At 45.3% G+C, this 27,508-nt stretch overlaps 1 protein-coding gene across 2 annotated transcripts; it reads left to right on the plus strand.

Moving 5' to 3' along the window:
- Positions 1–3,503: 3,503 nt before the first annotated feature.
- Positions 3,504–17,201, plus strand: Srd5a3 (steroid 5 alpha-reductase 3). 2 transcript variants are annotated; one of them, XR_002385050.2, is made up of 7 exons: positions 3,504–3,761; positions 8,486–8,628; positions 9,759–9,794; positions 10,273–10,470; positions 13,432–13,566; positions 14,438–14,758; positions 16,487–17,201. XR_002385050.2 is itself a non-coding variant. In NM_001281706.1 (6 exons), exons 1-6 carry the CDS (start codon positions 3,541–3,543, stop codon positions 14,695–14,697), a joined length of 993 nt encoding a protein of 330 aa, NP_001268635.1. In that variant the 5' UTR covers positions 3,521–3,540; the 3' UTR covers positions 14,698–15,096. The 2 variants fall into 2 exon arrangements, 1 of the variants encoding a protein (NP_001268635.1); NM_001281706.1 differs by lacking the exon at positions 16,487–17,201 and having other exon boundaries at positions 3,521–3,761; positions 14,438–15,096.
- The last annotated feature ends 10,307 nt before the right edge of the window (positions 17,202–27,508 follow it).

The following is a 27,508-nucleotide window of genomic DNA, read 5'->3' on the forward strand; positions in this document are numbered from 1 at the left end:
GCAGTGAAGTCAAACCATACAACGTGGGCAAACACGGTCAGAAACATCTCAGAGTCATGGAGTAGTTGGTGTTTTAGATTAATTTTTGGTCATTGCACATTCAAACCTGACAAAGGCAAGTAGTTACCCCAAGTCATCCCAGCTTCAGCCACTGACAACAGGGGAGTAACTAATAGTTCAAGAGTGAAGACATGAAGGGAAGCTGTGCATGGACCCCAGACTGACGGCTGGGAGGCCAGCATGGGACTGATCCAGACCCCCTGAGTGTGGGTGTCAGTGAGGAGGCCTAGGCAACCTATGGGCCTTGGGTAGTAGATCAGTATTTACCCCTGGCATACAAATGGACTTTGGATGCCTATCCCACACTGAGGGATGCTCTCTCAGCCTGGACTCTTGGGGGAGGGCCTAGGCCCTGCCCTGGATAAAATGACAGACTTTGGAGATTCCCCCATAGAGGGCCTTACCCTCCCTGGGGAGCAGAGTGGGGATTGGATGGGGGGCTAGGGGACTTGGTGGAGGGGGCAGGTTAGGAGGGGAGGCAGAGGGAGCTGGGACTGACATATGAAGCAAGCTTGTTTCTAATATAAATTTTGAGAAAAGATAAAAAAATACGGGGAAATTAATATTGAATCCAACATAACCCTTTGTAATTTTGTAACTTTGAAATACCAAATATAATCTACTAGAATGGAAACTGGAAAAAAAGGGAATCTGTGGAGCCAAGAAAGCTGAGTGTGTTAAAGGCAGGGAGGAGGCCAGGAAGAGCCAGAAAACCGCTCTCTGTGGTGACTAGAGGGGTTTGAGAAGGCTGTGGAGTCTTCAGGACCCAGAGCCTCAGACAGACACCACACTGAGAGCATTAACACTGCTTCTGCCAAGGGTCCAAGGGCCTCCATAGCCGAGACCCGCATAAGACTGTCCTATAAGGTGCCACTTGCCACTGCTTCTGCTTGCTGATGCCACTGCTCCTTTAGGACAGACACTGAGGGACACGGAGAGCTGCTAGACATCTGAACTAAAAGCCTGCCCAGGAACTCAGCCAGCTGCCAGTGGCAATTTTAGGTATCTATGGTGTAAGTTTCCTTTAAGATCAAACATCCCCTCCTGCAGGGAGCTCCTTAAGCAGGAAGGCAAACAACTCACAACAGCTTCAGGAAGTCCCTGAAACTGACCAGATTCACTAGGCCCCTCCCTGCCAGAGTAAGCAAGTAAAGCTGAGAGTCCCATCTCAAAACTGGCTTTCAGAGGAGAGAAACTACAAAACTCTGAGGCCAGACCAGCAGCCAGGAAGAAGCAGAAACTAGCCGAGGCACCTGGAAAGGACACTCAGCAACCTGCTGAGCTGCCTGCAGGCTGTGCTGTGCACTCCAGGTTCCCAGCTTTGTGAGCTGTCACCCATGCTGGGATGGGCGTTGGTGATTCAGCTGTCTTTGAGTCATTTCTACTCCTGTAAGTAATCCCTCACTCATATTCTTGTAAACGACCCAATAAAACTCATTGGTCCACCAAATTGGACTTTGATGGTATCCATACTTTGGTCCATCTTGAATTCCCTATCTGGGGTGAGCATACTGTGCTGTGTCTTCCCAGGGAAAGTTTTATCACACAATACTGAAGGGACTCTAGTGAGCCTGAACATAGCAAACATGACTCTGGCAGGCCTTGTCCTTCTCCCCATTCCCTCTGCCTTGCTAAAAACCATTATATTCCTAAAGCTGCCACCAAGATCTATTGCCTTATTTGGCTACTTCCTCCTCCTGAGGCTGACTACTGAGGTCCAGCTATCAATGCATTGAAGTCCAGCAATCAAAAGACGACTTTGGTTCAATTAATTAACATGCCCAATTAAAATTAAATATTAAATAGGAGCAGTTCAGAAGGAGCAAGCCAGTAGCAGCGTCCTCCACGGCTTCCGCTTTAGTTCCTGCTTCCGGCTCCCTGCCTGGTTCCTGCCCGGACTTTCCTCGATGATGCACTGTGATGTGGAAACAGCTGAAGCAAACTCTTTCTTCCCCAAGCTGCTTTAGTCGTGGTGTTTTATCTCAGCAATAGGAAGCTAACTAAGACACCAAGAGGTCACATCTTCAGCTACAAACACAAAGCTGAAAGCGTGAACTGGAAATGGGGTAAGACTATAAACTCTCAGAAGCCTGCCTGCAGTGACACACTTCCTCCGGTAAGGCTCCATGTTCTAAAGGTTGGTTCCACGACCTCTTCCAGGCAACACCACCAACCAGGGACCAAATGTTCAAATACATGAGCCCCGGAGGAACATTTTCATTCAAACCACCACATATCCACAGCTCACAAATGCCTGTAAATCCAGCTTCAGGGAACCTGACTTCTATTGGGAATTCTGAGAAGTACATGTGAGTACAGGTGTACATGTAAGTACAGGTATACTCACATGTACACACACACACATAGACACACACACATCTAAAAATAATAAAAATTTTAAAGAGAAAAAATGTGAGTGTACCATAATTTGACTAAACAATCAAAGTGTATTCAAGGTGTCTCCATTTCTGTTTCTGTTGGAAATAAGACTCATCTGTCTTATTCAGAACCCAACGGCCTGCAATACCACTAAGCATCTGTTAATAGGGAACCAGGCCTGCATCCAACATGATAGTGTCTTCCATTGATAGCTGAAAGATAGCATAGGGCAAGAGCCAGATCCTTGGAGAGAGAGATGTGGAGATTTCTTGTCACCCTCCCCTTGGGTTCAAGCCAAAGAATCTCCCATTTTCACTTCCAGCAGCAAAGTCACAGACACAGCAGGTGGCCACTCCTGCCAGCCATAGTTAGACATGTGGTCCACAGAACTGAACAGCATCATGGGTGAAAACTCACATCCATGGAGGGCACCACTCTGCTTTTCCTCTCCAAGATCCAGAGTTTGCTGGGGCAGCTGCAGCCCACAGTTGGCAACACCTAGAATTTCTTCACCAAGGCCCTTCCAGAGGGTCAGCCCTGAATTTGCACAGCGACCCCCATCAGTAGCACACGGATGATTCTGGCTGCTACCTGGTGTGCTACTAAGATCCTGCCTCTTGGGGGACCCTTTGAGGATCCAGCCAAGAATCCAGCCTGGACTTCAACCAAAATTTCTCTTTACACCTCTTCGCATCAGTAATCCCACAGTCCAAGTTTACAGAAATTTGGGTTGGTGAGAACCTGAGCACCAGAGTTGGAGTGCCATATACCACGTGGTGGATGCAGAGAACCAAGCTGTCTTAAGCTATCTTAAGCTTCCAAACACACATCTTGACATGTTCCCACTTCATTAAATAAATAAATAAATAAGTGTAATTTATTTGCTTCTTTAAGACTTGTAGCAGGTGCTCTTGCATGTCTCTGAATAATTTCAAGATGGAGTTGCATCTAGGAATGTCTATGCAAGATTAGAGGCTGTAAGAGTCTGGAGTGGCGAGCCCGGGGCGGGGCCGCGCGTCCCGCCCAGGTGTCACGTCACCGCCAAGCGCGCCACCGAGGCGGGTGGCGCGGTGGCGCGCGTGCGTAACTCGTTCCCGGGCCATGGCTAGCTGGGTCGGGACCGAGCTCTCGGCGCTGAACCCGCTGCGCACGCTGTGGCTGGCGCTGGCCGCCGCCTTCCTGCTCGCATTGCTCCTGCAGCTGGCTCCCGCCGGGCTGCTGCCGAACTGCGCGCTCTTTCAGGACCTCATCCGCTACGGGAAGACCAAGCTGTCCGGCCCGCGGCGCCCCGCCGTCTGCAGGGCCTTCGACGTGCCCAAGAGGTAACCGCGGTGGCGGGGCGCGCCCGACAGGGGGCAGCCGAGACGGCGCGGGCACGTGAGCCTGTGGCTGCCCAGTGCCGTCTCCGGAAATGACTGAGCATCCCAAGGTTGGCCCGGTCCCCGGGGGTCTGCTCAAGTGTCTTTATCACAGAGTGTCCCCCTTTCCCGTCCCAGAACTCTTAACGTGGAAGTTCGTGACCGTAGAGGCTGGGTCTTCCCCTATCTCCCCAGTTGTCTCCCCAACCTGTCACAGTTAGGAAAGAGGTCCAGAGGTCCTCGGGCTGCGCTGACATCCTTCATCTCAGCCGGTGCACTGGCAAGCTGGCCCAAGATGCCCCATCCCGGAAGGTTTAGTTACAAAGATGTGAAGTGCTAAAACCTTCCGGGCACAAATAGGGTCCACTCTGAATATGGGAGACTTGCTCCATGGTTTTCTCATTTTTGGTCTCACATTGAATTCCGTGTGTAGATGGAGAAGTCAGTTTAACACGATTCTGGATAGTAAAGGTGTATCTTTTCTTTGGACTGCATCAGACATTTGCATTTAGAATTGAGTTTGAAGGACTGTGATGGGTTATTTTCAAAGTCTATAGACAGTGCCCACCTCTGCAGATGATGCGAAACTATCAAGAAACACAGAAAAGTGGGCAGGCCGCAGCTCTCTTGACTGTTGGAGAGTGATCTATCTGGGGTTCAGTCTAAGAGTGGATTGTGAAGAGTGAATGGTAAAGAGATAAGGCCCCAATGAACTGTTCTTAGAGGCTCAGTTTTAAAAACATGAGCACACCCTGTCATTCTATTGTAATCGGGTTTGATTGGCCTACATCCCTTTCTGCTATATAGTAATTTAGTTTCTGACTTTTGAGAAAGGTCCTAGTGGCCCTGAATTTAAAAGCACACTTAAAAATCACTTCTGCCTTGTCAGCCTCTGGCTGGGGCCCATCAGCTGTTAGACTTCACACTTGTCATTATTTAACAGCCAAGAAAGAGGCGAGCTTTCCTAACATTCATCCCTGTGACACTTGGTACTCTGGGCTTCTTGTGATTCCTGCAGTATTGTGAAATAATCCTTCTTTCCTTCTTCCAGAATTCTAAAGCAGAGCCTTCCATGCTGTCCAAGTGCTCTGAGTGATGGTGGATATTGTTTTCCCCTAAATTGTACTTTAATTTTCAGTACTGGGCAAGGTCCAACAATGCCAGGCCAATAAGGAAAGGCATTCTTAATTGAGGCAAAGAAAGACCAGGGGAACATTGTATCAAAAGTGACAGGGTCTTCAGAAGAACACATGCCAACAAAAACCCTTCCATATTCCTTCTTCCTTATCAATTTCCTTTTTAATTGCCGGCTCCCCATTTACATGCAAAGGTGGTAATTACACTTCTCTCTGTTTTCCAGAGTAACTTCAGTGATGTTGTGCTTAGCACTTTCATGGGCAACCCCCCCAAAAAAAAACAATAGTGAATTAGAAGCCAGAGATGAATTGCCTGTGTGCCTTGTACTCAAGACTCCTAGCACTAAATGCCTTTCTCCATTTAGTCCTGATGACAGACCTGTGAGGGACATGTCTCCATTCCCACCCACAAATGTACAAATTCAGGCTTGTTGCACCAGTGAGGGTGGCAGCTAGACCTGGAATACTGACTGTGAGCATAGGACCCCAAACTCTTAACCTCCAGCATGCCTTGTGGGCAAACTCTGGCACCACGCAAACCTGAGTCCTGTCTGAGAGATCTGGCAGTGGACTTAACCCCCCCCCCGGGGGGTGGGGTGGAGGGGGTGTCACTGCGTAATATCTTAGTTAATCCAGATTTTATAACATTTGGTAATCTTAGCCAATGTGCTTATTACTTAACTATTTTGAATAGCTTTTCCTTGTGCAAAATGTAATGTCATCCTCAGGAATGAAAATAAGAAATAAGCCTGTGACTTCTACACTTACAAATAGGCAGCTTCGCGCCTCATTTCTTCTGCACATGTGATAGTGCTTAGGTCATTTAATGTGTAATTATATTCTCCTAAGGAAGCAAGAATAAAGCCTAACTTCCTGGAATGTTATTTTCTATTCTCTAGCCTGGTACTGGCTATTTGTTTGAGTTTTGGGGATTTGGGGGTTTTTGTTTGTTTGTTTGTTTGTTTGTTTGTTTGTTTTTTCAAGACAGAGTTTCTCTTTGTAGCCTAAGCTATCCTGGAACTCACTCTGTAGACCAGGCTGGCCTGGAAATCATAAGATCAGCCTGTCTCTGCCCCCAAGTTCTAGGATTAAAGGAGTGCACCACCACTACCCAGCTTTTTTTGTTTTTTTAATCAAGGCAACAACTGCTTTTCTTGTTTTGATTGAATCCCCAGAAAGTCTGTATAAATAAGTGACCAGGACCCAGGAGTCTTGTTGCTCTTGGCTTCCACAGTAGATGGAAACACTTCTGTTTCTAAATTTTAAAATAGCTCCAAGGAACAAGGAAACTTAGCGCTGAGCTGGGCTCTGCAGGTCAGATGCTGGCCAGTTTTCTGTCCTCGAGTCCAGGAGTATCAGAAGCAGTTGGGATCTGTAGATTGGATACAGATTACATCTTTATCTTCATCAATCTCTTGCTGAAAAGTTAGCATTTCCTTAATTATGAGTGTCATCAACATACCACAGGACAATAGCAGTGCCTCCAAGTTTTTGATAGAATATAATCCATTAAAAATAGTGAGAACCCCTTGAAATGGTGTTGTTTCAATAACCACAGAAGCGTAGTGGTTATTCACTAGGGCTCATTACTCAGTACATAACAAATGCATGGGTTCCTTATGGCATAGACTAGGCTTTTAATAATGAGTTACCTAGATGTCCGTATTATTGATTTTCTTAGTGTCCTCCATGTATCTTATGCTTATGGTGACATTTTGCGATGGGCCAAGAGCCTTTATCAAGCAACATTTACATGTGTCATCAGCTATAACAGCCTTAACTCATGCCTAGAGGCAAAAATGTTTGGAACAAAGGATGAGAGGCTCTGTTGGCTTGGGGTTAGACTAGTTTCTTCGGTAAATGAATTATTTATTATGTTCTCCGTGCATTTAGTGTACCAGTTTTCCCAGAGGGCCTCCTGTTAATCTCAAAGCTAGCCTTGGCTCCATGAAGCTCATAGGCAGACAGAAAAATATGTCAATGGGGATTGGCGATCTGTCGTTTGAGTCTTAGCTGTCTCTTTAAATACAAGCAAGAGACAGGACCTCCTGTAGAGACTAGGAAGTGTTTCCTATAGAAGGACATTCAGACAGGAGACTAAAATGCAAGACTGAAAAACAATACAATGTGTATTTAAACCAAAGGTGCCATGGAACGAGGAGAGCTGTGAGGCACAGCCCAGGAATCCATTGAAACTACGGATTCACTTGCCTACGGTTGTCTCATAAACTGGCTGTGTATGACAGAGGGCTAGGAAACAGGTTCAGACAAGCCCCGCCTGCAGGCGAGAGTGCAACAATGTGATAGAAACACCAGTCCTTCTAGCCCATCTAGAAACAACTGCTGCCACTGCTGTGGCCTTGGATAGGAACTTACCCTCTCAGGGCCTTGGTGTTCCGTCTGCCGTGTGAGGAGAACGAACTAGTGGGATTGTTGTAGAGATGAAATTTCATGGTCATGCCTCTAGTTTGTAATGCCAGTGCTGTAGCCAGCAGAGATGGGAGAATCGCTGGAGCTTGCTGTGACAAAATGCCTCAGTGAGCCTCATGCCATATTAAATGATCTTGTTTTAGCAAACCAGCATCATCCTTTACATTAAATTAGCATTGCTGGCTTCATTTCATTGGTTTTGTGCCTTCCTGTTTATTTATATTGTAAATAATTCACTGCCATATAGGTTCATAGGCTTAGTAGTTGGAGAAATACAACAATAAGGGGTTGATACCTGGCATTATTATTGCAGTCTTTTTTCATATTATAAAAAATTAACTTGGAAGGTGCGGGGAGAAAGAAGACGGATTGGGTAGTGACGTGCCTGCCACACATGCATGAGGACCTGAGTTCGATCCCTAGTGCACACATAATAGCCAGGCATAGGACAAGCACCTGTAGCCTTGGTGCTGGGAGGATGGGAATCACCCACCAGCTAGTTTAGCTGAGGTTGTAGGCAGTTATGAGCTGCCCAATGTGGATGCTGGAAATCAAACTTGGATCTTCTGCAATAGCAGTGCTCACACGCACGCACGCGCACGCACCCACACACACACCCAATTATAATAAATTTGTTAAATAAAGTATATGAAACTGGAGAGATGGCATAGCAGCTACGAGCATGGACTGCTGTTTCAGAGGTCCAAGTTCAGTTTTCAGCATCCACATTGGAGTTGTTCTTCCAATTCTGAGTCAGCCTGGTTGCATGACACTTGCGTGGCAGTTGTGTGGCTGCCCAGTTTGGGATCCAAAGGACTCCCACAGATGGCACTGCTGCTGGCCTGTGCAAGTTGCTACAGCTCTTTCTGAGAACTCGGTGGCCGCTTTTGTCACCCAGAGATGAGAGATGTTAACTCATCCTTCCCAAGTCCAGTTTAGCACGTCTCATGGTTTAGAAGTACATTTCGAAACATTCCCACCTGCAGAATTCAGGTTCTGTTTCAAACCTAAGCTCAGTTTTGGGATACGGGTCAGGTGGGTGGAAGGGTAGAATGACTTGGGCTCTTCCTGGGGTTTGCTGGGTTCTGGCTGGTGGTTACCTAACTCTTTCTGCTATCGCAGGTATTTTTCTCACTTCTACGTCGTCTCGGTGTTATGGAACGGCTTCCTGCTCTGGTTCCTTTCTCGGTCTCTCTTCCTGGGAGCACCTTTTCCAAACTGGCTTCGAGCTTTGCTCAGAACTCTTGGAAGCACACAGTTCCGAGGTAATTTGGCTCCCTAGCCTGTTCCTGGTTCCTGCCTGCAGGTCTCACCCATCAGGCCCCTCTGCAGGGTCTGGGAAGTGGAAGGCAGACAGGGTTTACGTGGTTTACTGAGCTGTGGTAGAGCCCAGGGTGAGGCCCTGGTCTGCTGCCTTGCAAGCCCACGTTGAATGTAGGATGGGCTGTTCTCGCTCTGATACTGTTAGTGGGCTGATAAGCTTACAAAGAAGGCCTTACACATGCTGGGGACACTTTGAAAATCCCTGCATTTGCATTGAAACATTTATCATTTACACAGCTGCAGCCAGAACCGTGCCCCTGGGCTCACAGAAATTTGATTTTTAAAAGTTGCTTTCTGGCAAACATTTAAAAAGGTCTGGGGACTGGTGAGGTGGATCAATGGATAAAGGTGTTTGCCACCAGGCATGATAATCTAACATCCATCTGCAGGACCCACATTTGAGAAGGAGGAAACAGACTCCTACACACACACACACACAGAGAGTAAATAAATTAGTTAATGAAAATTAAACCAAAAAGGTTATTATGTTTTACATCTTCAGTTAAAGAAACTGTGAGTAGTTGTTGGCCAGATCATTGCAAAATAGCATTTAAAATCTCCATAGCGGCATATAAGGGCTCTGTAGAAGGGGATAGGGGTCCTAATGGCTTTGTTGCTTATCATGTTCATGTATTTGAAGGTTAGATTTGAAGAGTTTTCCTTGTTTTAACCTGTTCATAAAGAGTTAAAAACTGGGTTTTAATTTACTTAAAATACAAAAAGAGCAAAGCAATTCTCTGCCGGTAAAAGTTAGAATGGAGTTCTTAACCTTGGAGCAGCCCAAAGCAGACAGGGTCATGCTTAGAAAGGAACACTAGGGGGCGCTGGTCAAGTCCTAGTTCTCAATCACTAGTGAAATGTGTGAGAATTAGTAAACATTCACCAAGCTGTGTCCCTATGATTGTGTCTGTGTTACTCATTTTAAAAGACAGACTAGATTTTATGACATTTTTTAAAATGAGCTTTCGTCACACTGACTTGGAGTATGAAATGAAGGGCCAGCAGGAAGGTGGACCTCGGGACCCACTGTCTCTCTAAAGTGTAATTTCCCCTCTTCTTTTTCTTTTGACAGCACTGGAGATGGAGTCCAAGGCCTCCCAAATGCTAGGCAAGTGCTTCATCGCTCAGTCCATCTCCCACCCTTTATTTTTTAAGCCTGGAAAGAAACACTCACCTTTTGGATCACCGCCTCCATCTCTGCCTTTGTGGGTGGGTGTGTCCCGGGAATCCCACAGATAGCATTTCCAACATCAGCGTGGACCTACCTCTCCCTGAGCATCTGCATCTGGCAGTTGGCATAGACCCTGAGTCCTGGGCACACAGACCCTTCATCATGATGTCCACGTGGCCTGGAAGGCTCTTAATGATAGAGTCAGAGATGAGTTCTGTCCCCTCTTCCCCGACCCCGCCACTAACTGGCCGCGTGGCTATCATTCATCCTGGGTCTTCACAGCATGAAAGATGAAGACATGAGTTTGAGTGGTCTCTGACCCTCATCTTCTGAAAGGCTCTGTTTCAGGCGGGCCCACTGAACACTTGGCTTGATGCTGGCGGAGACGCTGACCCTGTCGCCTTCTGCATTGCAGTGGGTGAGCTGGCGCTGTCTGCCTTCTTGGTGCTGGTGTTCCTTTGGGTCCACAGTGTGCGGAGGCTCTTCGAGTGCTTTTACATCAGTGTGTTCTCTAACGCGGTGATGCATGTCGTGCAGTACTGCTTCGGCCTTGTCTACTATGTCCTAGTTGGCCTAACTGTACTGAGCCAAGTGCCCATGGATGACAAGAATGGTGAGTGGCCCTTGCAGTACATCCAAAAGTCATCACATAAAAAGTAGACATGAGCCGGGCGGTGGTGGCGCACGCCTTTAATCCCAGCACTCGGGAGGCAGAGGCAGGCGGATCTCTGTGAGTTCGAGGCTGGGCTGGACCGATAGCCTCCAAAACAATACAGAGAAACCCTGTCTCGAAAAACCAAAAAAAAAAAAAAAAGTAGACATGACTGTGGTAAGGTACAAAGCATTCTCGAGTCTGTTTAAAGACGATAAAGTTAAGCTGTGTGGGGTTAGCCTGTGTCGAGGTAGGAAGTGCAGCTAAGCTCTGGACAGAAGGCATGAGACCTCCAAAGGACCAGGAGAAGGTCGCTGCAAAGGAAGCGACCTCACCAGAGCCCAGTTATTGGGGTGCATGCAGGAGAGAGAGAAGTCTCTATGTGGGATTAAATCACAGAAAAAACAAACGAGGTGGGGGATGAGCTTGAGGCCAGTTCTCATCCTCAGGAGGAGCACAACCATTCTCTTGCCTCTGGTTCTTGGGATGGCTGCCCTTCTAACAAAGTCTTTCTTCTTGTGGGACAGCCTGAGGGGAGAGGAAAACCAAGTCTGCCAGTAAATGAAGATGACCTTAAGGTTTCTGTGTGTTCTCTGGCCAGGAAGAGGAAAGCGAGCCTTTGTATGGGAGAAGGAAGTGAGGTGGCTTGCTACTTCATTTGGAAGTTATATAACCTATATGACTGTCAGATTCATAAAAAACAATCTGTGTGGATAGTATAGAACCCTAATCCTTGTGGGTGATTGGAATGACTTTTAGTGCTGAGGTTAACTTGACCTTGAGGCCATGGGCTGTCTGCCCAGCTCGTGTGACCCTTTTCTCCGTGTCCTGTATCATAAGTTGTGACAGAGATCCGTGATTCCAGCTGTCACTGACTGAGTCTTGCCTTGTTTGATTTCGGTCTCAGAGTGCACCAGAGTCTGCTCTGTCACTGTAATACACTTCCTGAGGCTATAAGAATTCTTCGAATGCCGGGCATTGGTGGCGCATGCCTTTAATCCCAGCACTCGGGAGGCAGAGGCAGGTGGATCTCTGTGAGTTCGAGGCCAGCCTGGTCTTCAGAGTGAGTTCCAGGACAGGCTCCAAAACAATACAGAGAAACCCTGTCTCAAAAAACAAAAAAACAAAAAAAGAAAAAAAAAAGAAAAGAATTCTTTGAAAGGCAGGCTTATCCGCCAGATAGCTTCTCGTTGCCAATTCCAGCCATTCAGGCAGCATCTCTTCTAAGTAGGGAGAGAGTCTATAGTTTCAAGTCCCACTTCTAGCCACATACTTCCTGCAGCCAGGCTGCACCCCCTAACCCTCCACAGTGTCACCAGCTAGAGACCCGGAGTTCAAGTCCCCGAGCCGCCTGTGGAGGGCATTTCTCATTCAAACCCCCAGTAATCTCTGATCGAGTCAGCTTTTTCTCCCATGTCTTCCCACTGTGGCATTCAGGTGCTCATCCGGTTACCATGGCTTTTTGCCCAGAGGAACTTTCCAGAGTTCCTTGGTTGCCCACTAGCTTTTCTCTCTTTTTCTTTTCTGTTGGTCTCACCTCACTTTTCTGAGCTTCTTCGTTGCAGCAGTATGGCTGGATTAGCTACTCCTCCTCGTTGTTGAGACCAGACACCCGACAAGAAGCAACTTAATGAAGAGGTCTGAGTGGGAGGACGCTTGCCCAGCACGGGCCCATGTATCTTAGCAAGGTGTGGTATCTCACCTGTAGTGCCAGCACTTGTGTCACCAAGGCAAGAAGATCACTTCAGCTGCAAAGCCAGCTTTGTCCATATCTTGAACTCCAGGCTACCCAGGTCCACACAGCCAGACCCCATCCCAGAAACACAAACAGAAATTCTCTACCATAGTAGGAAGTGCTGCATTCGGCGTCTGTAGGATCAGATAGCAATGCTGTAGGCTTGAGTGTCTGCTAGCTATGTCCACCTGATGGGGTTTCTCCATCTCAGAACCCCTGTCAGTGATCAGGGTCACAGACTGACCTCTTGGACCCTCAAAGGAGTGTCTGCAGCTCACAGGAACCGGATTTGGTTTAGAACTGAAATCAACACAGGTGAATCTAGCTCTTGTTAGCCATTAGTTACCCTCAACTGATTCCCACTGTGTGTTTCTGGAGACAGTAGTGCGATGCTTGCTGCTCTTACCTGAATCAGCTGTCAGGGCTTCGTCTGCGCTCCAGGGTCCCAGACTTTTGGAGTTTTCAGTGGACGAGTTTTGCTTCTTCAGTTAAGACAAGGCTGTGTTAAGTGTTTAAGTGCTCTTGATGCTTATGTTTCTTCTCTTTATGAGAGACCACTCACCCTTTACCTCAGAAGGTCTCTCTACTAGACAGAACTAGGCAGCACAGTACATGCATGCACTCTCTTTATTTCTCTCTCTCTCTCTCTCTCTCTCTCTCTCTCTCTCTCTCTATCTATCTATCTATCTATCTCTCCTTCCCCCCTTGTATTTGCAGGGGTGGATATCATGTAGTCCAAGACTGGCCTTGAACTCATGATCCTGTTGCCTCAGCTTCCCAAGTACTAGGATGGCAGGCATATAACCACCGTGCCTGTGTTAGCTCAGCTTTCTGTATTCAGGATCTCCTTTACAGGACTTTGGGCGGCAGCTCAGGGGGTGTTTCTTCGGAGAATTTTCTTCTTGGTGGGAGAGTGTAAGCAAGAAGACTTAAAATGAGACTCTGTCATAGGAGCTCAGAACATCTCACCACACAGTAAGTCTCTGGGGACGGGCTGAGTTCTTGCCAGAAGCATTTGAAGAATGCTTGAGAGAAGATGTTGCTCGGTCTCCGCCCTTGACTGCCAGAGCTGTGGAGACTGAGAAGCAGCTCTCACTGTCTAGAGGTGATGCTATAATAACACAGCACAGGAACTCTGGGAGTCTGCAGCATTGCATTAGCTAATGGGGCAACTCCTGTTTCCATAGTCTATATGCTGGGGAAGAATCTGCTGCTACCGGCTCGGTGGTTCCACGTCCTCGGAATGATGATGTTTCTCTGGTCGTCTGCCCATCAGTATGAGTGCCACGTCATTCTCAGCAACCTCAGGAGAAACAAAAAAGGTGAGGTCTCCCCCACTGGTCCCTCTGAGATGGGCTCAGGCCCTCAGCGGATGGCCTTCTCGGTCCCTTCATTCCCTTCTTCCATGCCCTTGTCAATATCAAACACTCACTTTTGACAGGACCCCTTCCTGATTGTGATCCTCCCATAGGTACAATGAGGGGACAGATCTGGCTCTGACAGTCTGTGATTCTGTCCCGGACAGCCCTGTGGGGACCACACCATGCACATTTCTGATCAGCATGTGGAAAACTCACGTTAGTGTGGAGTAGTGTGGCCCAGCAGAAGGAAAGAAAGTTGACTTCCGAGTTAGCCTGGACTGACTCATCATGGGTGCAGTTTGCAGTGCTCTTGTTTTATAGATACAGCAAGATTAAGCAATTTACATCAAGTTACACAGATACCAAGTGGCAGATTGGGGATTTGAACTCATGCACCCTGGCTCTGGCATCTGAGCTCTTGTGTGCTTGTGAGAACTGATTGTTGTTTTAAGACAGGGTCACTAGTATATCCTTGGTTGACCTGGAACTCACTTTGTAGACCAGGCTGGCCTCAAATTCACAGAGATCTTCCTGCTTCTACGTCCCGAGTGTTGGGACTAAAGGTGTGATCCAACATGCCCAACAGGCCTTTTCTTTCCCTGAGACGTAGTCTCACTTTGCAACACCAGCTGGCCTTGAACTCAGAGATTCACCTGCCTATGCCCCCAAGTGCTAGGATTAAAGCCATGCACCTCCATGCCTGGCTTTACGGTTGATGGCCAGTGGAAGTGTGACAGGATGGTGCTCTTCCATGTGGGGTGTGCTGCTTGGTAGAGTTTCTGTCAGTGCTTTCAGAAGTGGAGTGGTGAAACATGCCATCGTTCCCTTTCAGGTGCCATAGTTCACTGCCAGCACAGGATCCCCTTTGGAGACTGGTTTGAATATGTGTCTTCGGCTAACTACCTGGCAGAGCTGATGATCTACATCTCCATGGCTGTCACCTTTGGGTTCCACAACTTCACTTGGTGGCTGGTGGTGGCATATGTCTTCTTCTGCCAAGCCTTGTCTGCCTTCTTCAACCACAAATTCTACAAGAGCACATTTGTCTCCTACCCAAAGCATAGGAAAGCGTTCCTTCCATTTTTGTTTTAAGGCAGCCTTTACGGGGAGGCATGCAAGCCAGGGGACAGATTCCATTCCTGGAGACAACAACGTAAGTACACATGCAGCGGGAATGTTTGGAATTCCATTCCACTGCCGTGCTGCGGTGTTCACTGGGCAAGGCAAATGTTCCTGGGGAAGACACTCCTGGGAGACCTGGGCCTGAGGAACCTGCTTTCTACCAAGCTTTACAGAGACAGCTGATAACCAGTAAATGGGCGTCTCTGAGCTGATTTATGGTCCCGCTAACCAGGAGTATAAACAGCTTTGCAAGCATGCATTACTTCCGTACAGGAAGAAAAATGATCCTCTGTGGCTGGGAACAGTGAACTGGACTGAGTGCTATAGGTTAGCAGTTTGTTAATAAATGCTACATGTCAATAAAAAAAAGAAACCTCTGAAAATAACACAAACGTATAATTGAATGTACGATATCACACCGGTGGTTCCAGGGAGAAAGGAGTTTGTTGGAGTTAGTTAATACTCTGAATTTTATCACCAATGTCCTCAGCTATATAACCAGTGTCTTACCTGCCCTGCAAACTAGCCTAACATTACGTTTGGGAGCCGTTTTTGATTGAATTCTCTTTTTGACATTTGTGTACTGAAGAAAATCGGGGAAATAAAGTATTTTTGTACTTATGCATACAGACATGCCCTGGACCGGATAGCGCTGAAAGACGCAGCCTCGCTCTGCCATTACTCAGTGTTCACATATGCCTGGGTCTGTTTCAACTAGCAGAACAAAACCAAAATATGCTTGGAATAACGTTACACCTTACTCAACTAGCTTATGTTAGAGGAACTATCCAGCTGGGGTCAAAGGGAAGTAGAGGCATGGGATGAAAGGACACAGAAGTGTGACAAAGATACCATTGCCCTGCAACAGGAAAGCCTCCACATCCCTATGGTGGAACACACTCTGGGCTGGGCTGGGATGTAGTCGGGTAATTGAGTGCTTGCCTAGAGTATATGAGGCTCTGCATTCAGCTCCCAGCACTGAGAGAAAAAAAACTTGGGGATACTGCTTACCAGCTGAGGTACTTTTTTTTTTATTGGGTTTTTCATTTGTTTTGTTTGCTGAGTCAGGGTCTCATGTAGCCCAGGCTGCCTTGAAGGCATTATGTACCAGTGAATGACCTTGCACTTGTGACTCTCCTGACTCAGTCTCCCAAGTGCTGCAATTGTAGGCATGCGCAGTCCAGTGCTGTGCATCAAACCCAGAGCTTCATGCATCCTGCAACTCTGTGCCTTCAGCCCCAACGCAGTCAACGCAGACGTCATATACTCTACTGAGAAAGACATCCCTGGAGTCACAAACAGAGGCTGTTTAACTCGCGTATCTTAAGCTAATGTATTTTTAAAACTTAAGTACTTGTCTTGCAGTAATGGGGATTGAGCCCAAGCCCTCACAAATGCTTCACACAGCTTATCACTGAGCTACACCCTAACTCTTTCAATCTAGTTTCAAACCATCATTGTATGACACTGTCCCCAGGGAGTTAGTATTTTGTTGTTTGGAGTTTTTGTTTGTTTGTTTGTTTGTTTTGGTACAGGATCTTTCTGTGTTGCAGCGCTGGCTGTCTTGGAACTTACTATGTATGTAGATCAGTGTGGCCTCAAACTCACAAAGATCCACCCATCTGTACCTCCTAAATGCTGGGATTAAAGGCACATGTCACCATACCTACCTCTGGATAGAGAATCTATGATTGACAGAAGTAAGGATAGCACCAAAATCGACTTGGCGAGCTAATCAATTTTGTTGGCTTACTTACAGGAGCATGCTGAAGGGTTATTTAACAGGAACAGACTCAAAGACAGCTGCATCACCAAAGCCCACCCTAGCATGAGTGACAGCTCACAAAGCTGGGAAAACTGGAGGACACTGCACAGGCTGCAGGCAGCTCAGGGTTGGACAGTGTCCACTCCAGGCAGCTCAGCTGGTTTCTTCTTTCTCCAGTGAGCTCACCTTGTCAGTGTTTCTCAGCAGCCCTTACATGTTATTTATTCCTGAGGCAGAGGGACCTACTGAATCTGCTCAGTTCCAAGGACTTCCTGAAGCCATTGAGGTGTTTCTTTCCTGAGTTCAATGAACTTCCCTGCAGGATGGAATGTTCCAGCTCCCCGTAGACCATCCTGCTGTTTCACCTCCCCTTTATTAATGACCTCCCCTTAAAACAGAAGGTTTAACTCTTGGGCTCACTGCTGTCTAGCACACATGCTAATCCAAATCCACCCTGAAGCGCCTATGTGTATTGTGATGCTGTGTTTTCTCGACCATCAGTCAACTCACCATTTACTCAAGATTAATTATTTGTTCTGTCCAAATAAATGAGGTTTATCATTTATCATTTATAATTTGCTGTCTTTGGGACCAGGGCTCAGGAACAAAACTCTTCCAACATAGGAGATGTATGTAAATCACATGTCGGTTTGTTTTTAACACCCACATGAATGACACGCATGATTTTAAATAAATAGTTTAAAGGAAAGTTGTATTTTACTTTAGGATGAAATTTTACACCTAAGCTCAGCTGAGGATCTGGAGTGAAACGGGAGCATCTCCACTGGAGGCCTGCCAGTCTATGAGAAAGCTCCACGCCCTACCATCCTTTGCTAGCCCCTGCACACTGTCCTCTGTTTTTTTCTTTCTCTTTTTCCTTGTCTGAACATGTCACTTCTAGGTCAAGTATAGAGAAGTGCTCAAAGGGCTCAGACCAGGGCTGGCATGTAGCTTGGTTCCTAGAGCACTTGCCTAGCATGCATGAGTTCCTGAGTTCAATCCCCAGTGTGTAAAACTGGGTGTGGTCATGACTGCCTGTAATCCCAGGACTTGGAAAATGGAGGCAGGAGGATCAGAAGTGCAACGTCCTCCTTGGCTACATAGCAAGTTCAAGGCCAATTTGGGATACATGAGACCCTCCTACAGAAAAGAAGAAAGTGGACATGGGAGGGAGGGAGACAGAGAGAGAGAGACAGAAGGGGGGAGGGGATAAAGTGGGGTGAGTGTTGGGCGGGGCCTGAGCAATGCAGCACACCTGAGAACCATTTGCTTCATCTTCAGGGACAGAATCATCACTGTGTTTGTGTTTGTGAAAATATTCCAAAAGGGAGAGAGAGTACCATACAGATTTGTAAATTCTCCACAAGGATGTTTTAGAAATAGACTGAGGAGGAAATTCTTCACCTCCTGGGATATAACGGCGACACCGTCAAGTTAGTCAGAAATGGTGCTGAGCTACCCCCACAGCACTCTCTGGCTACTGCAGTGTACTGACAGTAGCCTTTGTTTTGGTTGTAACACATCTGCACAGCACACTAACATGTTCTTGTAGTGAGCATGGATTGTTTGTATTGTGTTTTTAATGCAAAGAGTGGTTATCCTTTGCACACCTGCAGTCTGCTGTGAATAGAATGTACAAGCATCTCCCAAGGGCTTGCGTATTAGAGGGTTGGTTGCAGCTAATGGGTCCTTAAGTGATGGTTGGGAAGCTGGAGAGATGGCTCAGCAGTTAAGAGCACTGGCTGCACTTCCAGAGGATCCAGATTCAATTCCCAGCAGCCACATGGTCTGTAACTCCAGTTCTGGGACATAGGATACCCTCTTCTGAACTCTGGGGACACTACACATCCCTATGATGCACAGACATACATGCAGGCAAACACCCACACATATATTTATTTTATTTAAGAGATGATTGGCTCATAAATTAATACACTGATTAAATTACTAGCTAAATGGATTTTTAATGGGTGGGGCCTGGTGGAAGTTAATGACTCTCTAGGGGCAGGTCTATCTTGTCCCTCAGCAATTTCTCAACCTTTTCTGCTTCCTGGTTCCTCTAAAGTGAGCAGTTTTCTTCTGGTCTGCCCTCCCACTGTGATATTTCTGGCTAGCTGTCATGGGACTTCTCTTAGGAAGATATAAAGAAACATTTAATCACCCCCAGATAGAGACGCCACCAACAGACTAGAAAGCTTCTGTCTAAAGCTAACTCTGTGAACCATTTGGTTGGGGGCTTTATTTGTAGTTACATGGGTGACTCAAAGACTGCTACACCACCGGTAAGTTCCTTGTGCAGCTTGCAGACAGTAACACTGCAAAGGCCTACCCATGGTATTTGCACCAGGGAAAAGTCCCCAGTACAATTTGTGAGGGACTACACTGCTAAGAGTTTGCCTTCCATAAGCAGCTGTTTAACCTTTATATAACCTTGGGAAAGGGGGGGGGATGTTTCTAGGCCTAATCTGATAAAGACCTCATGTGGGTGATTACAATTGTTCTGAATAAAGATGGCATCCAGCACATCCAACACACAGGGGAAAGCTTCATAACACCTTTACTTCTTGCTCTTACATACTTTCCACTCCTTCTGATGCTTAGTGTTCCTTGAGAACATTAAGTAGTAAATAAGGTGTGTAATTTTTTCTTCCATTGACGACTGAACATTAATCCACTCTACCACAGTAATAGTCATCTATTCTAGACAATGTTTTCATAGTAACTGCTACCCTGATCAAGACCAACAGCAGACATAATCTGTGGCCATAAACATAGATGTTTAGAAGGCCACAGACACAACACATCCATTTAACAAGACAATAGTAGTAACCTCGCCCATTGAAGCTATGACCTTCCTTCCACAAGTTCTTATTTTGGTTTATAGTATCAAACCTTGATTCCCTCTGTGGAGTAGGTCTTAAATCCAACTGGAAAGTGATTGTGCCCAGACAGTTGTACCACTGTTGCTCCTAGGGGCGCATCTTTCCTGGCATGCTAGTGGCATTAACACATGGGACCAGTTCACAGCTGAGCAGGACCATTGATTCCCTCAGCAGCTAACATAGTATCTGTGAGAGCCATCCATTAGTGAGGAAGCTTCCATTTCAGTCCCAGGTGAACTATGGAGAACCTTCAGCCAGAGTGTGCAAGGTTTTCAGCAACAGGGACTTACTCTCTAGTTCTGGCAAGCAACCAACAGCAGTGGTGATAGCCTGTGTTATATATAGGAGTGGATGGCCCTCAGAAGCCTCCCTTGCTAATAACTATAGTTAAGCAGCCTGCACCTGGCACTGGGATTTTCATTCAATAACTCTATAGCATTTGGGTGCCCATGCATCCAGGCAGAGTGCTTCCATTTTTAAACCCTTTAACTGCCATTTTTACTGTTCTTTCCAATACCTTTCCAAATCTGCAAGACACGTAAGAGGCTAGCATTGTATAATGAAATCTTTTCACACAGGTTGAGCAGTTATCTCTGAAGGTCCATGCCTCTTGTTCCAAGGAAGTGGGAATTGGTCTTGGAATTCAGCAGCTAAGGGGATACTTACAAAACTTTAACAGGGTTCAGTATAGCATGAAAAGATCCCATCACATGCACTGGCTGTTCTTTCAAAAGAGCAATATTGTGCAAGCAGCCCAGACAGTCATCGCCCATTTAACCCTTCACAACCCAGTTTCCATAAGCTGTCTCACCTCACTGGCTACACTCGGCCATTAGGGCCTTATGCTGGACAAATAATCTCTCAACTCTACACACTCATTTTGCCCAACCATGTGACCGTCCCTATAGTTTGCACCCCACGGCAAAACTCTATGATGAATGCTATGTGGCATACGAAGCATTGGCTTAGCTGTCCTATGTTTTCTCATCATGGTGACAGAATGCCTGGCAAACTAAGGGAGACTTCTTGGTTCACAATTTGAAGGGAGAAAGTTCGTCATAGTGAGGAAGGCATAGTACCGGGTGGCTCTGTGATGGCAGAAACAGGCAGTGGCAGATACTTGCTCACCACTTGGCAGATCAGGAAACACAGGGAAGACAGGAAGCACGCCTGACAACCACAAGCCTGCCACAATCATCTACTTCTTCCTTTGAGGCTCCGTCACTCAAAGGTTCTACAGTCCTCAAGGCAGCAGCCGCTGCGAGCCAAGCGTTTAAGTACATGAGCCTATAGGAGACACTTGACATTGAAAGCATAAGGAACCCCAATTACCTTCTTACAGGAAAGAAATGGACTCCGTACGCTCTCCAGGGAGGAGCGATAGCTGCCTGCACCTAGGCTGGGTAAACTCCTTTTCATCTGTGCCACTCTCGAATCTCCACATCCATGCACTGATACCTGTACTCCCTGTGCTTTGGAGAGTTGCTCCAACATCCATTCTCAAGAGCTCTGAACACTAGCCGGAGACCAGTAAATCTGCAGTTCAACTTGGGGTCTCCAATTGCCCTGCATTTTCCTACTACTGGAAACTTTGTCCACACTGTTGGACAAGTAATTCTTACCCTGCAAGATCTTTTGCTTCACTGAGCAGACAACTCAACCTCAGTTGTATGTCTATGTGTTCATGCACATGGGGGTCAGAGGGCAATCTGGGGTGTCATTCTTCGTGTCTTCTACCTGATTTTCTTGAGACAAGATCTCTGGCTAGCCTGGAACTTGCCTAGTTAAGCTAGCTGGTCAGAGAGCCCTGGATATCTGCCTTTTTCTACCTCTCCAGCTCTGGGATTACAGGCACACCACCCCAAACCCAGCTTTTGTTTTTTTGTTTTTTTTTTTCCAATTCAAGCTTTATTTAGCTGTTAAGTTCATTATCACAACATATATAATCAACATGTAGAATAAATAGCAAATTCACGTTCCAAATAAATAGTAAACCTACTTTGCATTTATCGTGCCTGGTACCACACAGGCACAATCTATCATTCCACTACACAGGTACTAACTACACTGGAGCTCACACTTGTACTAACAGAAGACACAAGAGCAGTGCTGAAGGAGGAGACTGGAAACCCAGCTTTTGTTTTTAACATGGGTCCTGGATATGAAAGTCAGGCCCTCATGCTTGCAAGCCACTATACCAACTGAACTATCCTCCCAACCCTCAGTAGCATGTCTTATCAACCAGACCACGCAACTGCCACAGTAAGATGTCAAGCCTTCCCACCCCAGGAAGAAGATACACCATGATCCCTCCCACCCCCAAGAGACATTCCACTCACGCTGAACTTAATCCATCAGTCCCTGTTCAGGCACCAGACTTCTCAGAACTTTTCCTAAGGAGATGTAAAGAGACGTGTATTCACCCAGTCAGAGAGGACACCAACAGGCCAAAGAAATGATTTTGTCCAAGTCTAGATTGTGAGCCAATACGTTTCTTGGGGTTACTCACCAGGGCATATGTGATGATTCAAAGATAGCTATACTGCCAGGAAGTCCCTTGGGTAATTCGTCGGCGGTTACACCACCGAATAGTCTCACTTGCAGTGTAGATGCTCATGGGAAGCCGCACCACTGAAAAGTCCTGCATAGCATAGGTGATTCACAAAAAGTCACTGAGTCCCCTGAGCAATTTAATGGGCAGCTATGGTACCAAGGAGCTGCCTACTGCTGAGCTCAAGATTTGTTTCGACCTCTCTGTAACCTCAGGAAGAATTATAAGCCTCACAAGTTATGTGAGTTCCCCGCTCCCTCCCTGAGGGAACACTGATAGGACCAATCCTGTGAATTGCTCTGATTTAAGACAGCAATGATAATGTCCAGTCTGGAGGAAACAACTATATAACACCATAGGCCTGAAAGCAACAAACCCAGCTAACCCTGGACTGAATGCTTGAAAAGTGTGAGTATAAATATATATCCTTTCTTGCTTAAGTTGTTCTGCTCAAGTGTTTGGTCACAGTGACAAAACTGATTGTCACGTCTACCAAGAAAGCTTAATGACTATGCATTTTATAGAGACGGTAGTATTTGCATAAATGCAGGTATCTGGAGAAGCTCCCAAGCTGTTAGTGGATGATGGACATCAAAATGACCTGCTCTCCCAGTGAAGTCCTTAACATAGTGTCCTTAAATGAAAGTTATTTTTTTTAAGATTAACTATGGTTTACATAGACATGTAAAAAGCAGTCATTGTTTGGGTATTTAGACTGCTGAGAATATTGTAATTATTTTGAGAAGGGAATAAAACGAAACAGTCAAAAGAGGCATTTAGGAGCAAATAAACCTATAATCCCACCCACACTTCTTACCAGGTTCTCTCTTTTTTCTTTTTTCTTTTTATTTAAATTACTAGGTTCTCTTAAGAGAAATGTAACACTCATGGGAGACTGAGAGAAATCTCTCCAAAATGTTAACATTTAAACCTGATTGGTGATGTGAACAGTGATTGGTTTTCAACTTGAAGACCCTAATGTTAGTACTTGTTCCCCTATAAACTAAACCAAAACAGGTCAGCACTCTGGGGTTTGCTGTCTCCTGACCTGGAGACCTGCTGCCTGGTGACCTGCTGTCAGCTGACTCTAACTCAGTAGACTGTATAAGATATTTGAAGGTTGGAAACAGCACACATTGGAGAAATCATGGAGTCTAGTAATTAGGTAGGAATGTAGCTTGTAACTCAGTTTACAAGGATATAGTTTTGAGTAAAACTCTGGTCTACAACCCCAGGTAAAGGATTATAAAGATGGGTTTTTAATTTATCAGGACTAGCCACTGTTCCACATCTCCTTCCTACCTACACATTTGTAGCCAAATTTTACCTCCAATTCATCTTTCTTCCTTTTCATCTGAAATTGTCTATAGCAGTGGTTCTCAACCTTCCCAATGCTGTGACCCTTTAATACAGTTCCTCATGTTGTGGTGACCCCCAAACATAAAATTATTTCGTTGCTACTTCATAACTGTAATTTTGCTACTGTTATGCATCGTAATGTAAATATTTGTGTTTTCTGATGGTTTTTGTCCACTCCTGTGAAAGGATCATTTGATTTCCCCAGGAGGGGTCGTGACCCACAGATTGAGAACTGCTGGTCTGAGGATTTCTTTTTGTGATTTTGCTTTCAAAACTTGGAAACATGGCCCCAAGATGGCTCAGAGGGTGAAGGTTCTTGCTGCCAAGCCTGATGGCCTGAGAACCCACATGAATGAAAATGGTGCCCACGGACTGGAAGACAGAACCAACTCCTGTAAGTTGTCCCTCAGGCCTCTGTGTGCTGTGCATGCAACACGTACACAGATGTACATAATAAACTAATAAATGTAATTTTAAGAAGAGACATGCAAGAAACCTAGATAGATTTTAGGATAACCATATAGCTAGAGCATAAAGCAACTGAAATTAAAAGGCACCTAGAAGGGAATGGATTTTCCCTTCCCACACTGCAATTCCGGGTGTAAAACCAGAGAACAACTTCTGCCTTTGTTAGGGTTTCTATGGCTGTGAAGGTATACCATGACCACAGCAACTCCTATAAAGGAAAACATTTATTTGGTGCTGCTCACAGTTCAGAGGTTTAGTCTGTTATTATGGCAAGAAGCATGATAGAATGAGCAGACATGGTGCTTGAGCATTTGGAATCCCAAACCCCACTCCCAGTGACACACTTCCTCCAACAAGGCCACACCTACTCCAATAAGCCCCCACCTCCTATTAGTGCCACTCCCTATGTGTCTGTGGGGGCCATTTCCATCCAAACTACCATACCTTCTTCTAGGAACATCCTGTGAGATCATGCTAAAAAAGTATGCAGATGGAGGATGTAGGCAGTTTTTCAGTGTTTTGGCAGCTGCTTAATGCAAATTGTAAGTGCCCAGCCAATAGCTCAGGCTTATTACTAGCTAACTGTTAAATTTTAAATTAACCCACATATCTTATCAATGCTTTGCCACGTGGCTAGGTACCTTTTCTCAGAATGGCATTCCCATCCAGCTTCTCCTGTGTCTACTCTCTACCTCTCAGACTCCTATGACTCCACTCTTCTTCCCTCCCAGCATCCTCTTAGTCTGGTTGTCCCATATGCACTTCCTAGCTGGCTACTAGCCAATCAGCTTTTTATTAACGATGAGAGCAACACATTTTCACAGTGTACAGGATTATTCCACAGCAGAAGAAATCTAAGATGCTTTTCTAAATAATTTATTTACCTGCTGTAAGCTTGCCAAAGTCACCCTGAGTGCTTTGTTTGTAATGTTGGTTGTCAGCATCTTAGGTGAGCCTGTTCTAAGTTCATCACACAGCTTCATCATCCTCCAGGCATGTTCTCTTTGTGTCCTACAATTACAAAGCACACTGAACAAGACAGAATTCCCTCTACCCACGGTTAGGGTTCAGTGTGGCTCAGTTTTTTTCCCTACTCAGAACAACTTCAGATTGCCAAGTTTTGTTTCTGTTTTGTTCAAGAAGAACATGAGGTTTTTTTTTTAAACTACTAATTTTATTCTACTCCCTGGATTGCATCCCCTGCAATGTCTGTCATAGGATGTGACCGTTTAAAAGCAGAAGTGTCCGAGGGTGTGTCAGAAGGAATAAGTAACATTCTATTTACAATATATAATTTTTCTGGCCCCACGGCATCAGTACACACATGGTGCATGAACATACATGAAAGTATATGCACACATACACAAATAAAATAAAAAATTTAAAAATGACTATCAATGGACTTTACAGTAGAGACAAAGTCACAATAAAGATGACTTGCTTTTGAAAATGAGATAGCAGAGAAAAAACTTCAAGCAGATAAATCAAATGTGCTTCCTATGGAGTTAACACAGATTTATTGAAATTATATTTGTTTTTATTTTTGTCTGGTCGGTGTATAAACCAGTTTATTATATGAATTTATACTTACTCAAAGTTGTTGGACAAGGCAACAGCATATTTTATCTTCTCAACTTTTAATAAAATTACAGATTTCTAACTGATGTAGTTTTTGTGTTGGTGCCTCTCCTGGGCCTGGTTTAGTCCTTTATTACTTAAACTGCTCAAACTGACTCAGAAAATTTACAAGTATGTGCAGTATTATGGCAGAAGGTTTCATACATGAGTCTCTAAAATTATGGAAGATGATTACAACACATTCAAGAAACAGAAAAGGTATTTGTAATTGATAAAGACTGCTTGCAGATTGTGACAAAACAGCTCTGGCCTTCCCTCCACTATGCAGGGTGTTTGAAGGTCAACTTTGAAAGACAACTGGGAACTGCATGCAAGTCACATTCCTCTGTAGAGTGGGACAGAATGCACGCATGACTGGTAATTACACTTTGAAAAGGCCATGGGCTTTTTGTGGGCCCCAGTTAATTATCTCCTCCTTCCTTCTACCAATTTTCTAAATCATTAGATAGCAACAGAAGTTTGACTTTTACAAAGAAAAGAATTTAGGGGGTAATGGAGAAAATTGTTTTGTTTTTAAGGTAGTTTCCCATTGGCAGGGTGGTTAGAAATAAAAAGCTAAATAACAAAACTCAAACATAAGCAGGACTGTCTCTTTGGGATCCCAGTTCTATACGGGGTGTAGAGTTACAGGATTTCACACTGTGAGGCTATCAGGGGCTGCTGCTTAGTCAACCATGTAGGAAGAGATTACACAGGCAGAACGCAAGTCAGATGCAGCCTGCAGACAGGCACTGTTTGCCACAGAGTTCTAAAATTTTGAGTTGGGCTGCAGAGATGGTTCCATGGTTAAGGGTACTTACTGCTCTTGCATAGGATCTGAATTTGGTTCCCAGAACCCATATCAGGCAGCTCACAACTGCCTGTAGCTCCAGTTTGGGGGGAGGGGTCTGCTACCATCTTCTGGCTTCTGTAGGCACTGCATACACATAATGCACATACACTCAGGCACATATATACACACACAGAATGATTACATGAATCTCCTTAAAATTAACAAATTAAAAATTCGGATTACTGTGATGCTGATTTTATGCGTCAACTTGCCTTTTTTTGGGGTTGTTGCTTAAACACTAATCTAGCTTGCTCTTAAAATATAGATGTAACATTTACAGTCAGCATTCAACGAATGGCTTCAAATGGATGGTTTCATCAAATGGGTTGAATATTTTGAGAGCAAAATCTGAGAAAGAATTCTCCTTCAGATTGTAATAGGAAAGTCCTGTTTTAGTTAACAGCCTTAAAAAGTTCAGATTTGTTCTAGGTCTACTGTTTTGGAGAACCCTGACTGGACACTATTACTTCAACATAGACTATTAATTTCTGACCCCAGTGGGTTTACTCCCCTTAGTTTCTGTACTAAAAGTTGCTGACAAAAAGACTACATTTCTCATCTTCCCTTGCAGCTACTGGAGCCATAGTTTAAAATCCAGCCAATAAGATGCACATTGTGGAAACTTCATAAAATGTACCTGTCCTTGTGTCCCCATTTTAGTAGCCAGACATGCATCCTGCAGCCTGGGACTTAGGAGCTCGAGTCTAGAGGATATACTGAGTCATGAAGGTAAGTGCCACACCCCACCCAAGAATGACAACACAAAGCTAGAAAGAACCTTGATCCTTGATTTCCATGGGTCTGCTGGATTGGTTCTAAACTACCTTTACTGAAGGAAACCTTTCTAATCGATGCTAATGTTACTTGATATTTTATGGTAGGACTATGTTGATGTAGTTCTAGTTTGATACAATTGCCAGCTTTTTAAAAAAATGGAAATTGAACATAAGAATTTGGATCTCTGAATTCTCACCTGAACACATGTAGTATTGGATCAACATGAAGTTCATGTTATAGCAATTAATCAGTACAGAATAATGAAAACCTGCATCTGGTGGAGCTGAAGGCCTACTAAGTCTGTATTTCCTTCCTTTAAGTTCCCATAAGTAAGACAAAAGTATGCTCTAAAAATAGAAACAGCAAGGTCAAAGGTCCTGAGGTGGAAGCCAGTTTGATTGGGCATGGTCCATGTGGAGGAGAAAGATAAAAGATGAGCTCAGGCGAGGAGGCAGGACTTTGGTCTTTATCCCAAGTGTATTTAGATGTCATTAGAGAATTTTTATTTA

The sequence above is a fragment of the Mesocricetus auratus genome, unplaced genomic scaffold (assembly GCF_017639785.1).
Source record: "Mesocricetus auratus isolate SY011 unplaced genomic scaffold, BCM_Maur_2.0 Super-Scaffold_100006, whole genome shotgun sequence".
Taxonomy (NCBI): Eukaryota; Metazoa; Chordata; class Mammalia; order Rodentia; family Cricetidae; genus Mesocricetus; species Mesocricetus auratus.